The sequence below is a fragment of the Pelecanus crispus genome, chromosome 2 (genome assembly GCF_030463565.1).
Source record: "Pelecanus crispus isolate bPelCri1 chromosome 2, bPelCri1.pri, whole genome shotgun sequence".
Classification (NCBI taxonomy): domain Eukaryota; kingdom Metazoa; phylum Chordata; class Aves; order Pelecaniformes; family Pelecanidae; genus Pelecanus; species Pelecanus crispus.
In genome coordinates this window covers 19933217-19949870 of record NC_134644.1, presented here as the reverse complement: position 1 = coordinate 19949870, position 16654 = coordinate 19933217, and the positions used below count along the sequence as shown (strand labels likewise).

General features: G+C 38.3%; 1 protein-coding gene across 1 annotated transcript; it reads right to left on the bottom strand.

Moving 5' to 3' along the window:
• Positions 1-3295: 3295 nt before the first annotated feature.
• Positions 3296-16230, bottom strand: ENKUR (enkurin, TRPC channel interacting protein). Its single transcript, XM_009491665.2, has 5 exons — positions 16154-16230; positions 12611-12756; positions 9193-9419; positions 7097-7243; positions 3296-3469 (listed from the first exon to the last, which is right to left on the bottom strand). Exons 1-5 carry the CDS (start codon positions 16228-16230, stop codon positions 3296-3298), a joined length of 771 nt encoding a protein of 256 aa, XP_009489940.1.
• Positions 16231-16654: the final 424 nt, after the last annotated feature.

Sequence of the window (16654 nt, the reverse complement as noted above, 5' to 3'; positions counted from 1 at the left end):
GAATGAAAAAAAAAAAATACAATCTAGGCATTCAGCAGTGAAGCATACGTTGCTACCTCGGATGTCCACTCATGGGGAGAAAAGGCCAGTCCTCCTCAGCGCGGTCAGGCTCCGTACGCCTCTGCTTACTGGGGTGGGTGATCCCTGTCAGCCACAGAGCTCAGCAGCTGGTTTCCCTGGCTATGGGAAATGTCAGGCAACCTTAATAATAGGCTTCGCCACCTGTCTCTCCTGTAATTATATTATTAATGTTATAAGCATCATAAAGCCGAGGATGAAAGCGTTGACTAGGACTAGCATTTATCTAGGACTCCCATTAATCTGCATATATGTGAAGTTTTCCTGTCTGAAAGATGTCTGCCTTCATCAGGGCTGAAACGCTTAGATATGTTGTTTTCCCTGAAACGTATGCCAGTGAAAGGACTGAATTTTAGCTTTGTGGCAGTAATCACGGCAGCAGTTGGTGACACCAGTTTTTCACAAAAATATACAAAGGGCCAGCACGTGCCCCTCCTATAATAAAAGCCACATACAGAGACTAAAGAAGATTAAATCAGTGAGGAATTTCTCCCATATTATTTCTCCCACAGAATCTTGCCCATACTATTTCATGAGGGGAATGAGGTTACCCCTCAGCAAGGAAGATTTTCAGGAACCGTCCCAGACTTAGTCCCCAGGAATGCCTGCAGAGCCCAAGAAGCCACCGTGCTTTGAGGGCAGCCACATGGAGCCCATATGCTCCTGTCAGATCTGATGCTCGCTCAAGGCAGCTCTATCAGAGCCGTACAATCAGGAACTCCCTGTGTTTGTGACGATACCGTATCTGATCCCTTCCTTCCTGGATATAAATAGTTTCATTCTGATGAACAGCCAGTGAGATATTTATCATAATTTCATGTTGCTATTTTTAAAAAATAGATACACAGTTTTGTCATGCACAACTTCCAACAGGAAATATTTTCAGATTGTGGCAATGCAACTCTTACTGACCAACAGAGCATTCATCCCGCGTTTAGCATGTGTTTTGTGATGGTTATCCAATTTAATACTGCCCACTTAAAAATACCAGTGTGATAAAATAATTATGAAGTACAAGAAACATTTTGATGATTTTCTTTCTCCTTATTTCATTGATTATCAGTAATTGACTAGTGAATTTAGAGAACGTTTAAACTGCTAATGCTACCTTTTAGGCTGTGGACAGAACATTAGTTGATTCATGAACATTACACCTTCAATTATTGGCATCTCTTGAACATATAAATACAGAGTTACATTCTTTGGATTCTGTAAATTTATTTTGTCAAATTTCCCAGAGAGAGTTAAAGGGTAAGAATGTTATCCTTCTGTGTGTATTTTCAATGATTTTCATTATAATATATTTTTTCCACAATCAGAAGCGTTGGTAGGTCACATGGAATACACATCAAAGTAGATGGAAAGAGTTACAAGCTCCCCATAGGATGACAGGAGCTATTCACATGTATCAGGAGGGGAACATCCCGTGGGCAGCAGAGCTACCTGCAGAACGCTATATGAGGTTTATGCAAAAAACCCCACAGTACTGTTGAAAGACACTAGTGACAGCCCACTCAGCTACAGAAGTGCGCTGGCTTTAGTCTCTCCCTCTCCTGTTAAGCCAGAATACTCCTTGCATCCCTTCCCGTTCACTTCCTAACTTCCCAATAATACACTAATATCCTTCTGACAATTTTAAAAAGAAGTCATTATTATTGGTGAATGATGAATGTTTCCAAGTGTGGCCTAGTTGCTTGTCCCAAATTTTGTGACAGGCCATCACCTACTTTGCATTTCCATAAAGTTAGCACTGATGATAAACGGAAGAAACAAATCCAGATCCTCAGCCTAATTCAGCCAAATGATCTGCAAGTAACTAAAAGCTAAGAGTGAGGCAGTGGGAATGCATGCTGTTTGGGAGTCAAATCTAGTTTTTTATTTTAAGCCACAAGAAACAGCCATGTTTCATTATATTGCATTTCTTAAGAAAGGCATCTTGTACTTCACTAGGAGATAACATGACATGTTATTAAGTGCTTATAATTCGTGTGGTTTTGTTAAAAAAAACAGTATAAGTCATTCGTTTGAGTAAACAGTAAATGAAATTTGTATTTTACAAAACCACAGCTTTCTTCCAGCTTATACCTTTCAAAAATAAACATGATTGCTTAACAATAAGTTACAAAGAACAAAACACACGTTCCTGCTCGCCCACACTTTCCTAGTGTATGTCATAGACAAGTTTAAGATGCACAAGAAATATAGCCTAGAATCACTGTGAAGTCTTTAAAACCCTGACAAATTTATGAAAGGAACTTAATGTACGTGCAAATTTGGCTTTTAATAGTTCGTTTGAAATTTTCTACTTCATCCTCTGCCGATGTCAGATACTATGATGTCACAACAGCTGCTAGTGGTAATGATTGATACTGTACAGAAAGAGCCATGTTCTGAAGCAAAGGTTAAGCAGTAGGAAAGAAAAACAATTTTTCTTTTTATGCAAATAATTGCAATATAGTGTGCTGATATAATTTCTGCCTAGATCTTGACTCACATGCCTAGTATATTGCTTTCATTCTAACATTACACACATAATAGCAATCAAAACACATTTTTCTACTTTAGTTGTAGATTTACTATAGTATTACACAATTATTTATACATAAACACACACAGCAAGGTATATATGGTATCTGTATTGCATGAAGTCTGTATTATTGTGAGCTTCCACTATAAAAATTGGGTTTGGTAACAAAAAATGAGTACACAAAATGTTATGCAGAAGCCAAGCTGTTTAGAAATACAGTTGCTCAAGCTTTTAATCAAAGTGCAACAGCTCTTTAATAACTAGTCCAGAAGCCATCCCACCCTGAAGTTATATTTACCAAGCTGTCTTCAGCAGCCAATTATTTCACTTTGTTTTGGCTATGCAAGGAAAGAAGTGCTCCAAACATATGAAACAGTATTTTTTATGCTTTTTGTATGATGTTTATAGAGATCTTAGCAGTTAATAAAGATACAGAGAATAAGACTAAATTCATGTTTTTATACTCAAGGTTTAATTAAGAATTTTACTTCAAAACATTTTGTGAATTATACAGATGAGAACTATATGTAACAACTTTCCTAAGAAGCTACATACTTATATTAGTTGAATATTTCCTTCTGAATAGTTGGCGGTGTCAATTTCTTCTGAGAATTTAGGGGGGCGGTTCTTGGAGATGTAGGGATAGAGTAAAAGAAAAGGAGGAAAGAGGCAATATCTGAAAAACAGTCCTTACTCATTTGCAATGTAGATAACTTTGTGCTTCTCAATTACTTCTATATCATGCTCCAGTTGTTTCATCTGTGATTCCAGCTTTTCTTTATATAACTTCTTGGGTATGGTGTCTATTTCTACTGAAAGACCCTGAAATTCATGATACACTTCCTCCCAGTTCTTTTTCAGTCCCTAGTGCAATTACATGAAAAGGAAATACATGAGAAAAGCTTACTTCATTAGGAATAATATGCACATAAACTACTTAGGGTTTTTTGTTAATATTGCATTTGATGTGTCACTGCAGCGTTAAAATAATAGATAATTATATAGATAATCTTTAATCATCTTAATTGGACCAAATTAGTTAAATGCTTAAAAATCAAAGCAACAGAAATAATTTTGACTCATTCAGATGCAATATAAGGAATAGTCTTTAAAAAACTCTGTGCCTTGGGGAGAAAAAATTAGTCTTTAAGAGGCAACAGAACAATAATTAAACTAGCCAATGAAGGATGAGCTACAAAAATGCTAAACTGAAAAAAAGTATGTCAATGTCACTAACAGTCAACTCTGTAGCCTAGCAGGAACTCAAGGAAGCCTGTACACTTCCTTTCCAGTCCTCAGTATCTTCAAGAAAAACTGCACAAGGTAAATGAAGAGTGACTCTTCCTTCTTCTATATAAGAGACTTTCTATGCTTTCAATGATCCACAGGTAGGCAACTTTGTCTCTAATGCTTGAATGTTCACTGAGGAACTACTAGGATTCATACAAGCTGCCTCAAAACTCATATCACTCAAATGCCTCCTTTTATCCAAAATGCAACAGGAAATATTTTATAAACTGCGCTACAGAAACCACTTCCCCATAAACAGCAACCTGGCTACCACAGATACCACCACATCACACACAGTGGTGTTACCTACATTAAGTAATCACAAGAGTACCAATACTTGGCACTCCAGCCAAAATTCAGCAGCAGTTTCAGTTCATCTCACCACCAGCTTCATTATTCGTAATTGAGACTTTGCTCAGACCACAGACACCAAACTGATCCCACAATATTTTAACTTCTATGAACTAATTTGAAAAAATTCTAAATAATTGCATTCCTTTCCTAATCTACATTTACAATAACATCTATAGGCAACTTATCATTTGGACTAGAAAACCTAGCTGTCACTGACTCTGTCAACAATAATTTCAGTAACTGGTACCTCTCTTGAATGCTGCTATACAAGGAAATGAAGAACTGAAGTTACTCTCTTGGAAACTAAAGTTTTCAACTCTCCTCCACAACTAAAACCGGATTCAGCTGACACACTGATTTTATGGCACACTGTCATTTCCAACCTCATGTCCTTCTTCTCCACTATTGTTAAGCACCTTTTCTCCCAGATTGGCTAGTTGATTAACATACTGATGTTAAATTTAGAGGAATTATTCTTAATACATATTTAGCTTTGAAGATTGTTGCTTCTATTTCAGAACTCAAGGACTCTTGTGCTTAAAAACTTGTCTGATTTTGTCTACTGTATGAATTGATTTAACAGAAAAAATGACCTCTCCCTGTCAATGCTAAGAAAAACATACTTTTTAATATGAACTAATATTTTACTGATTCAAAGCAGTGTATTTATTGCATAGCAATTCATGCTTTTTGCATATTCGTATTAAGCATCTAAGTGTTATCCATAAAGGTTACACCAACAATCTTCATATACAAATATCTAGATCAATTTAAAAACCCTACCTCAACATGTGAAACTAAGAGCAACAAGCCTATTTATTTACTGTCTTGTAATGCTGCTTGGCTTTGCAATCCAAGGCTGTAGAGTACTTAAATAAAGCTCCTAGTCTACCAGGTGTAAGGTATAGTTTACAAATTACATAGTCATGGAAATAAATACAGTATTTCCAAAACTTTTATAGAATAGTCATTCATAGCGTCTTTTAAGTAATTATTCTTTGTGTACATTAGTAAAAACTGGTTTGGAAATCATTGAAAACAGTGAGTTTTAAAACACATTAGAGCATGCACTTGTCACAATTTACTCTATCCCTACAGAGTGGAGAGATCAAAAGCAGATCATGACTCCCTACATAAAAATCTCCCTCACAGCTCCTCCGACAGCAATGCAATATGCTGACCACTATTGCTATGGACTAGGGGCTAGATCATAAACCAAGTATCTAATTCTGTATAAGGAATACTAATACATGCTGGATCAGTAAGAAATAAGTACTGCATTTGTCAACATACTCTTTTATTCTCATAAAATCCCAACCAGAGTAAGAATAATGGAGAGTTAAAAAAATGTTGGCACAAATTATTTCCCTTTATTTTCATAAGTTCATGAGGCTTGCTTTTGTTCTCAGACATCTATTGCCACATATTCTTTCAAATCAGATAGTGCACATGTGTTCACTAGCAATGTCAATTATTTTAAAAGGCAGGAATTCCCATATGTCTACAGCTGAGCACTGGGCAGAAGCCACATACCCTGGGGACACTAATTCCTCCTGACAATATAACTGTATAAGTAATCTGGCCCACAAAAGAGCAAACTTTTTTGATAAATCTAAAAGAAAATACTAAGTTAATAAAAACAATCTAAAAACTTTTCAATTAAAAAATATTTCAGTGCACCCTTGTATTTTAAATATATAGAACATATTTTTAATCAAACTAAATGCAGAACTGTGAGCAGCTGAACTCATGCCTTTTTCCACATATATTTTTGCTGCGCAGTTAACTTGCTGGACCATCAGCTCGTCCCATGCCTTTCCCACCATAAAAATACCTTATTCTTCAACCTTGCTGTTATGTTCTTTATATTTCTGTCAATGCAATACCCTCACCTCTCTCCCACACTCCTTCCTAGCTTCTACTGCTTGCTGCATAAGCACGAGACAATAGTGCTAGCTAGCTATTTTGGATCTTTCTGATTAACCAGTTAATCTTTGCAAGTGAGTTAGACACCGTGTTTTCTCTCTAGATATTCTGCTGGCTTTTTTTGTGGGAATTTAGCATCTTGGAGATGTCCATCCACCTTCTAATTTGTTTCAGGTGGCTGCTAAGATCAAGTTATTAAGGGACAGACTGATAAACCCATATCACAGTAATGTAAGCCTCATTTTTATAGGAAATTTGGCTAAAATTTGGTCACAAGAAATTCCAGTTCAAGGACTGGATGTACTTTTAAAATGTCTTTTTTCCACTCTACTTCTTTTATGGTATTATTTCTCTTTAGAAAAATCTTGTGCAATAAAAACTGTATGAAAGACATTATCCAAAACAGCTTGACAAAATACAATTTGTCCAGTCATAGTTCTACAAATATACTGCAATTTAATTCTGTTTTCTGGTTTTGCCACAATTTAAAGCATGACCTCATGCTTTAGTCAGTGAGGTCACAATGTGAAGACAGAAACTGCCAATAAAAGTGGCAATGTTACGCATCAGGAAAAAAAAATTGGATTTTTCCATGATTCACAAGTAGAGAGTCAGAACTGTCACTAAATCCATACAGGTGATTTTCTGCATTCCGTTGAAGTTTCACTGAAATGCCAAGTCATTAAGGGGGAATAGGAATCTGACAGAATTGAAGTACTTGTAAAACTGGACTGAAACTGTAGCTAAATCAGCTCCCTTCAATTCAGTTTACAACTGTTCTACAGCTCCATCTAGTGAAAAAGTAGCTAACTCATTTGCCTCACTTTAAAAATCTAGTGTACTTTTATTATTTATGTAGACTTACATTACTTTATTAATCTTTTGTACACGTTACTAATTACACTAAATCAAAATACACACCTGCAGGAGACTTCTCCTTTCTTCATCAGATAGCTGTTTCATGGCTCTTTTCTTGAGATGCTCCAAGATACTGGCCTCATATTCTTTCTGAGCTCTCCTCATTTCTTCATTTCTCCGTGTTACATATTTTGGTGTAACACCATAATCCTATAAAGGTAAGGAAGAAGTTTCTTATACGTGCTTTTAAGAAGGAAACAGACATACCTGTCATCCATAGTATATTACATTTGCAAAGACAGCTTGAAATGGAATTTTGTGCCACTGAGCAATAAAATCTTAAATCACTGTGTTCTTAGAAGTATCAAACGTGATTGTCTTTGTAGCCTGAGCAAAATGCATAAACAACTCACTTCAATTTCTTTTTGCAACCTTGGAAGACAACAGAATCTAAAAACCAAAATGTCTATTTATAAGAACTGATGGTTGAGTGAGGAGTTTGAAACCTGTTAATGACAGCAAGCTATTTTACATTTTTATACGGTGTTGTATTCTAGGTTCTGAAACACAGTCCTTAGATACTTTCTTTGAAAGGTCTTCCTGTATCCTGATTTTTGCTGAACATTGCATGCCACAGAAGAGAGTAAATAGTGTTAAGACATACATGAAAATTGGACTAGTTAGGAGTGATAAACTGTCCCATATTGGATGTGGCAAAACTGTGTTTCTGGGAGGAAAAACAATTTCTGAATATCCCAGATGTACTTGGGGGAACACATCTATTTTGCCTTATCCTTTGTAAAATGAAGCCTATCTAGCTCTGCCAGAAGGTACCAGAGTCTGTCTACTTTCTACCAAACGCTAAATGATTCACAAATCTTTTACTGTTGGGTAGCGGTACAACTAGCATTGTTTATGTATATGTTTAGCCATGCAAAGGTACTGCAAGGGCTGCAGGTTTACTTTTTTGCATTTTCTCTGTCATGAGTTATGTCATGTCTCTCTCTGCATAATGTTCTGTCATGAGCAGATAAGATTTAGATAAGCCAGACTCCTGATACATCTTGTTTTCCTCAGTAGTGGAATGGACTGTTCTTGTGCTTGGAGGAGGTTGTCCTTAAAGGCATGCCAGCTCTCTTAAGCTCCTTTGCTTTTCAGAGCTGTCTCCCATGGGGTCCTACCTACTAGTTCCCTGAATGAGCTGATGTTTGCTCTCCTTAAGTACAGGGTCTGTACACTACTGCCTGCCTCCCTGAGGAGGAGGGGATCTTGAACTACTTCATGGCCTGTGCAACCAAGACTACTGTTGATTATCACAACTCTGACCAGTTCTTCCTCATTTGTAAGTAGCAGAACCAGAAGAGCATGACCACTGGTTGGCTTATCCACCGTCCATGTTAAGAAGCTGTTGCTGACATGCTCCAGGAACCTTTTGGGATTGCTTTCATCCCATTGTGTTGTCCTTTCAGTAGATACCAAGGAGGGTGAAGTCTTCTGTAAGAAGCTGCACTGTGATCTTAAGATTTCCTCAAGTTGCTTAAAGAGATTTCACCCAGTTCCTCACCTGATTTTGTGCCACTGAGCAATAAAATCTTAAATCACTGTGTTCTTAGAAGTATCAAACGTGATTGTCATTGTAGCCTGAGCAAAATGCATAAACAACTCACTTCAATTTCTTTTTGCAACCTCACAACCCCACAAACATGCTTTTGACGCTTAACTCTGATCCTGACCCACAAGTTCAACCAATTCCATAGAAGAGCTCCACATATTTGAACAGCTCCTTCATCCAAAGGGCAACCTCTCCTCTTCTTCCCTGCCTGTCTTTCCTGAAGAGCCGGCATTCATTCATTACAGAACTTCATTCGTCTCCCCATTAGATACTCCCTGGGTTCCCAATGCAACACATATGCTATTGCTTTAGCAGCATCATTCTGCCAATTTTTTGCTGAGAGCATAAGCAAATCAATACAGAGCAAAGGCAAAGCACAACTCCAGTGCCAGTGATTTCTCCTTGATGAATTTCAAAGGTCTACCACAAACAGCAGTGGTATCTAAACATCTCAAAAAGAATCATAAACATTTCAAAGGAGAATGCAATAGAGAACCTAAAATAGGCATTGCTACTAGTGTTTCCACTATAATTTAATAAAACTTACCTTTTTTTTAATATATTTTGGAACAAGTCCTGAAGTTTCAAGCAGATATTTATCTCCCTGTCTTCTATCAACATAAACAGGTTGAGGCTTTTTAGGCAATCCTGTGATAGCAGCAACTGCATTTGTATTTATAAAATTCTTTTTACTCTGAATTCCCATAACTGGGTGATCTGTCCTCCGTGGCACTGACAATGCAGGCAATTTCTTACTATCCTGTTCTTTTTTTCCTGTGAATTGAGCAAGTAAACATTCTCAGCAATAACCATGAAGAGCTTTGCAATTTAACGTCACTACATTTTTCAAAAGGGAAAAGTTGCGTACAAAATTACATAAAAATAGAAACCAACTGTATCTACAATGAAAGAATTGACTGGGAATGTACTATGATAAAAATAAATATGTTTGTTTGGCATAACAGAAGTTTCATAACCTAGGAAATTCTATGTTGGTTTAGATGGGTTTGCCTTATAATATGCCACTCATTTCCTCTTAACTGTAGTAGTACAGGACTTTTTTCAAATGTAGTTAAACTACTTTTACTAGAGATGCTTGTTGTCAGGGCCCTTAGGCATTAATGGCCCTGCCGAGTCTCACCTGGGGCATCCACCCCATACCCCTGGGCTCAGGAACCCCATTTCAGCTCAGCCCTGGGCTGTCAGTGCCCGGCTGAGCTGTCTCAGCCATGCCTGCCCCAAGTCCTATTCCTGAAGAGCTGTGTGGAATCAGTGGATGGACCTGGCCCGTTACCCCATCTTGCCTGGTGGTCTCTAGGCCATTGACAGGACACATTTTCATCACCACCTGCTCTGCTTGCCTGCCTCTGGTGTGGTGGGACTGCACCCTGTTGGTGCAGTCATTTGCCCAGCCTGTATTGTGGCTGCCCTCTATTTCTGCCTCACCTCCCCTTAGGGAAAAGCCTTGCTCTTGGTGCTCCCTAACACTCATAAACAACTTCTCACAATCCTTTCTCCAGAGAATATAGAAACTCTTACTTTTTAGTGCAATCTTTTCTCCAAGGCACCAACAGAAAGTCAGTAGTCTCCTGAGTAGTCTTGCTTCAGGTGAGTGATGAAAGACAATTCATTTCCCACCATACTTCCCACTAGATATAACTCTAACTCACAGTCATTATCAGAGATAATGATTTCATTCAGGTTGTCTGAGTTCATGTTCTTCTTTGGCAGAAAATAACTGTCATGTCACATGTGACAAGAGCTGGTTTCCTGATACTGACCCCATGAACCAGTGCTTTCCTGGGTTTTGTTTTTGCAGCCTGATAGCTTGCCATAACTTAGTACTGTAGGACACATAGACTTAAATCTATTTCTTTTAGGATGTCCTTTTGGAAACAAGATTTCTGAAGCTTCTCAGTGAGCACTGGCTCACCCTTATCTGCAGTACACCGGTGCACACTTGCCGTTTTGGGAGCCCCCACTTCTTCTGGAGCCAGCAACCAAGCTTGGTTAAAATGAATGCCAGAGCACAGTAATACAACAAGATTCAGCTGAAGGTTAAGAAACATACCTTTTGTAAGGAAGTGGGGAGTAATCAGACTCTAAAAGAATGACACTATCCCAGACTTTAGGGAAAAAAAATTAATCTTTCTGTTCTGTCCTTGCAATCTATTTTTTAGCTAGTTGGATCAAACCCAGCTTTGAAGGCAGCACAGATACCATAAAGAGAATGCCATAATCCCACTTAGACAACTGATAACTGGTTAAATTCCAAGTGATGAAAGTGCCATGCTCTAAAGAGGTGATTGAGCAGTGTAACTTCTCTGAGGTAGGTACGAAATTCCATCCAACAAAGATACAAGAACTTTCTGAGTTAATGATAACAGTTCCTTCTCAAGATCTGTTACGATCTAATCACGGCAATGAAGTTACTAGTCTGGATCAAAGCTATGATGTGTCATAGTCATTTTGAGGCTCTGGTACATTGACTCCAAACGCAAACACCCAAGCACATATTGCTATTATGAAGCCCCGAATCAACAAGTTAAAATAGAAATATTGTGAGCTGCTTGTCTGAGAAAAATGGGTCAGAGTGCTGTATCTCAATATATAGCAAATTTGAATTGGATAACACTAATTTTATAATGCAAGTACTTAAAAGGGATCTTACGGACTGCTCCAAATTATACGTGAATCAGCCTTCTTTCCTATGCCCATCTAAAACACTAGTGTGGTAATTTAACAAGGTCTTGAGCTTGGAAGCATTCATGCTCAGATGTCATGCAGTATTACATTCCAGTATACTGAACGCTGTTCAGATTTCCTGAAAAAGTGAAGACTTAATGTAAAAATGACCCCGGATGCCTACAGGACCTCTGGGACCAAAGCATACCTTACGGTTCTAATAATCCATATTGCCTCAGGCGTTAAACCTCCAAAGCCTCCTGGGACAGCCTATATTTTCAGTGCTAAAGCCATTTGCATGTGCCATGCAAATTTGCATGCTCGACTCCTACATTCTCTTAGACAGCTTTTTTTTTTTTTTTTAATACTGTACGTTAAGCTTTTCTATTTTTCCAGGCTAAAACCAATTTCAAGCTGAAACTTTAGAACTCAATTACAAATTCTGACAGCAATGTACTTAGAACTCCAGCAGCACTAAGAAGGTCACTCCACCCTTGCAGAACCGGCCATGAGGCTGAACATCAGAACTTTCAACTCCTTATACCCAGAATTATGGTTTGTGCCCAAAGATAGAATGCATTTTGCAACAAAATATTCCAATTTTCTTATTTCTGTGACATGCAGCTCTCAAAAAAATTTTAAGCTTTGAACACTGCCAGCCAATTTAATGCTATGGGATTAAGAGCCAACAATGAGTGCTGAAGAGTAAAAGCTTATGTTATAACCAACATACAAGAAGCACACACATGCTTTTCCCATATCTCTTCAAGCATTGAAAACAATTAGTTCACTTTTAATATCCCCATTCATATTATTTACTTTAATATTAATGATCAGTTGCAGAAAAGAATGGCATACAAATCTAAACTACATCATTACAAACTGAAATATCAGCAGGATAGAACATATCGTCAACATATCTTCAACATCTGAATAGCTGCAGCCAAAAGAGGTATAATTTTTCTTTGTATTTCAGCTGGTTTTGTACCACATGACAGTAAATGCTTACTGTATTTTCTAATCACATATGTAATTCCCTTGTTGCTTGTTTCAGTATTTTACACAATAAATAAGAAACGTTTTTGTAAAACAGAGAAATAATTTTGGTATCATAGATACTATAAAAGGAACAATGGAAACTGCCCCAGCATACAAAAATTATTCTAATTTTTTTAAAAAAATTGATTCTCCATAACTAGCTGTTACTTTCAACATTAATATTATCATTTTAAAATTAAAAAAAATGCATTACATTTTATGTATTTAATGTCTACACTTACTTGCTGGTAGCTTGGGTTCCTTTGAATGTTTCTGCAGAAAGTTTTTTGGAGATGGCACTGCAACTTTTGCTGGTCCCATAGTTTTCCACTGAGCTTTATTTTTCGCTACTTCACATTTCACAGATGGTCTAAATGTGGATATATACCTTAGACATTAAAAAATAGCCATAAAGAAGTTAAAGGTCAGAAAATTATTAAAAATACTTCTTCAAAGAATATACATTTTTGCAGTAGTTCATGCCAAAAGCCTAAGCTATTTTGTTTTGTACTCTCTCCCAAATAAAGGCCATCATTCATACAACCTCCATACTGAGGCTAAAGCCAGCTCTGCACTGACAAGTTGTACCTGATTCTGAAGTTAGCTTCTTCCTTCTTCAGTACTGCCAGATTTTGGGAAATGGTTCCTGGGTGCACTGTTCATATAAATACTGAAAACAGGTATTTTGAAATGCAACAAAACCTACATTTTGAAAATAAACTGCTTTTAGTGTTGCTTACTAAAACTCTAACAGAAATGTGAATTTATTATTTTTATGAGGTTATGCATTGCACACTTTGGTCTTAATTTTTTAACTAACTCGATTTTGAAAAGTTTTTTTTAAGGCTATTTCTTTTGTTCCAAAACGCATCCAAAATACACAGCTGTTGAGCATCTACAGGAAAACAGTAATCATGAACCTATTTTGCTGGATTTTCTGTATTTGAAAGTCTGTAGTATGGGAAAGAGGCAAATGCCAATGTATCTTGGCCATTTCAGAAGCTGCAGTTGCAGTACAGTGTAGGGCCTTACATAACACAGCAATCGAACATATCTAAGGAAAAGCTCAGTTGGCTTCAAAAAAAGACAAGACCTGTATTAATGAGAACATTCGCTGCTTCATTCTATGGGATGAAACATATTTTAGAGGTATATAAAACCTCATGCTTCCGAAAACATGTCAAATGTAGTTGAGAGTTGGACAGAATGTCCTTGATCATCAGTTTATCCTATTACTGTCCAGTGTATCATTGTCTCAATGTTCCTGTTGAACCATCTGTTACAGATTATTATAAGAGATCAGATGAGATGGATTACTGCTCTGAAATAGCACAGCAAACTGTATATTTCTTGTATTACACAGATCCAAACTACGATCCTGAACTATTGTAATCAGTGGTGGTTTTGGCACTAACTGAAATGGCTAATGTGAAAATCAGTAAGGGCTCAAATATGAAAAGCTGTATGCACATGGTATGCACACACTGCTGTTTTGGTGTAATGTTGCATATGACACTGTAACTTCTACTTTAATCAAAAGTATGCAAATGTGTTCTCCAATCATTAGCTGATGACTGGCATCTTGCCTCTCTCTGAAGGACTGAGCTGTCACAGATGTTTTCCTGAAGGAGCAGAACTTGCTGTTCCTGAAGCTAAGGCTCCTTGTTGTACCTTTTAAAATCTGTCCATCTTTAGGAAACATGTCGTATTAATTTATGGTAGACATAAATTAGACTGCTGAACAGTTGTGCTTCTCTTTCACAGAAAAAACGTAAGTGTTTATGAAAAAACTGTACCATGTATTCAGGTAAGGAAAAAAAGAACAAAAAATTTACATATAATGCAACGTATTTTACAGAACTACTGAAAAAGGATGAAAGAAACGATGTAATGCTGGGGCAGTGAATGGGAGTCATAGTAGCAACACTGATAAAGGCTTTTGTATATGAGCTGCAAATGTCCGATACATGTATTTGTACTTGATCATAACGTTAGAAAATGTAAGAGGACTTCACTAAAAATGTGGAGTTACTTTGTGTTCTGGAGATTTGGTCTCCAAAATCAGAAAGATTATGTACATAGGATTGTATATAATTCCAGAAATACCCCAATTGTAATGAATGAGATTTTATTTACTTTTTCTGTTAAATTCATGACAAACAGCCATAGACATAGGCAGAAACCCACCACATTCATAAATTACTGCGTTCCTCACCATTTGCTAGGAGTGGCATTGTAGCCACACAGTAGGGAAAGGTAGTGACTTTATGAGGAGTTTAACCTAGTAGGGTTCACACAGTCTTGAACAAGAAAGTGAAGGAGAAAGTACTGAGTTTATTACATATTGGCATAATGTTTACAGTTGTCTTTTAAAGATGTCTTTTGTAGACAGCTATAGGCATTCCTTTGGACAGAGAGATGTGGCAGTTGTATTTTTTCAGTGACTTTTCAGGCCAAGAAAGTGGCTAAATGCTGTCATACACCAATAACATAGGGTTAGAGAGGATTGCAAGGAAGAAAACACGGTTACAGGGGACTTGGGAATCTTAATCCATTCATTATTTGGCAAGGGAAGAAAAGACAATATTTGTAAGACGACAGTTACTATTCTTTAGATGTCATCTTGGGACGTCAAAGTTGGGGAAAATGAGGATGCTTGCCTTGGTTTCATGAGTAGCACCTGGTCAGTTGAGACTGAAATATATATATGATTTCCTTTGAGAAAAAAGACCCTAGATTTTGTATGCATTAGTTAAAACTGGTCAGATCATGCTATTAACCAGGTTCGACACTGTTGTTACCAGCTGATATTTGGCACATTGCAAACCAAAGCAGGAAGTAGGTTGACAACAGAAGTCAATGAGATCAGAAGGGGATTTATCAGATGGCATTCAACCTAAGGAACCCCTTGCCTAAACTGAACCCGATGGTCATGCAGTGTCTAAATCCCTGAATGGTATTAAGACAGGAATGGATTTAGTGTGCTGCATGCCTTACTGTGCTGTCATTTCACTTTCCTCTGTCTGCCAAATCTTTCATTCACATTGGAAACAAAAAAAGATGTATTATCTATTTTTACAAGGAAAAGTTTCAGAACTAGGACTCTCACAAGTCTGAACCTCTTACCTGAAAGGGGATAACTATCTTTGTTCTAAGGAGTGTCACTAATATTTCTACTCATTTTAACGCTATTGAGTTATGACCTATGTTATCTTTTGACTGAAAATGCTAACTGTAGCAGTTTTCTTTCATATAAAATAATAAGGACCTGAGAAAACAACATATGTTTGCATAATTATCAAATTATAACTTTACAAAAGCTCTCAAAGGAATAATACTAGGGGGGCAAAAGGCATTTTTAATGTTTTTAAGGTAAGGGGTAAGAAAGACAAGCAAAAGAAACAATGTCAGAAGGCACGCCTGACACTTGAAAAGAACGGAAGTGTGGCACTGAGAAAAAATTTTAAAATCCCCAACTTTTCAGATGTTCACTGACAAATTGTTTTAAGTGCAAATAACAAAGATGTCATGTAATTCCTCTGCGTGGAAAGAGTGCTTTGTAAATTCTTTGTCGATGAACAAGATGGCATCGAAGATACCAAACTGAATCATCAGCTCACGGAACAGGCTGTAAACCCTCAGATGTTAGTTAGTGACTCATTAGGAGGAGCAATAACTACGCAAAAACTAGATTTTTTTTTTTTTTTAATACCTGTTGCCCGTAAGATTTATTGCCTTGCCAGAACTAGTCACCGTGTCTGCAAGCGGCAGTCACACCCACATACCTGGGAGGTTTGGCAGGCTTCTCCTCCAGGCGCGGCAGGAGGTTATAGATGCTCTCCTGGGCACGCTGCGCCATCATCCTCCGGCCGAGGGCCCCCGGACGCGGGGAAGCGCCCACCTCCCCGAGGGCACCTCGCGTTCCTCCCTCTTCGCCCTCGGCCCGCCTCAGACAACGGCTCCCTCCCGCCCGCCCCCCGCTCGGGTGGGCGGCGCCGCCGCCGAGGCAAGCGCGGGCCCGCAGGCTGTTGTCTCCGCGGTTACTGGGGAAACCTGTTGCTAGGTAACAGCGCCGTGAGGGACCGGAAGCGTGATGGCGTAGGTTCCGCCCCCCTCCGGCAGCGCGCCGCTGTCGGTAGGCGCTAGGGCCACGAGCGGCGGCGCAGGCGCAGTCGCCCCCAGCAGCGCGGGGAGGCGCGCAGGCGCACTTCGCGCGGGTGAAGCCCACCCGGGCCGACTCAGGGCGCGCCGGGCGGCTTCCCTACGCGTGCGTCGCCGCTCTGGGC

What these genes read in the sequence shown, in the direction of transcription:
- ENKUR (XM_009491665.2), bottom strand. Translation starts at nt 16,230, where the DNA reads ATGATGGCGCAGCGTGCCCAGGAGAGCATCTATAACCTCCTGCCGCGC. An exon ending in AAGCCTGCCAAACCTCCCAG is followed by an intron (nt 12,757 to 16,153) that starts GTATGTGGGTGT and finishes TTAATGTCTAAG; the next exon opens with GTATATATCCACATTTAGAC. An exon ending in AAAGGAGAAGTCTCCTGCAG is followed by an intron (nt 3,470 to 7,096) that starts GTGTGTATTTTG and finishes TAATTGCACTAG; the next exon opens with GGACTGAAAAAGAACTGGGA.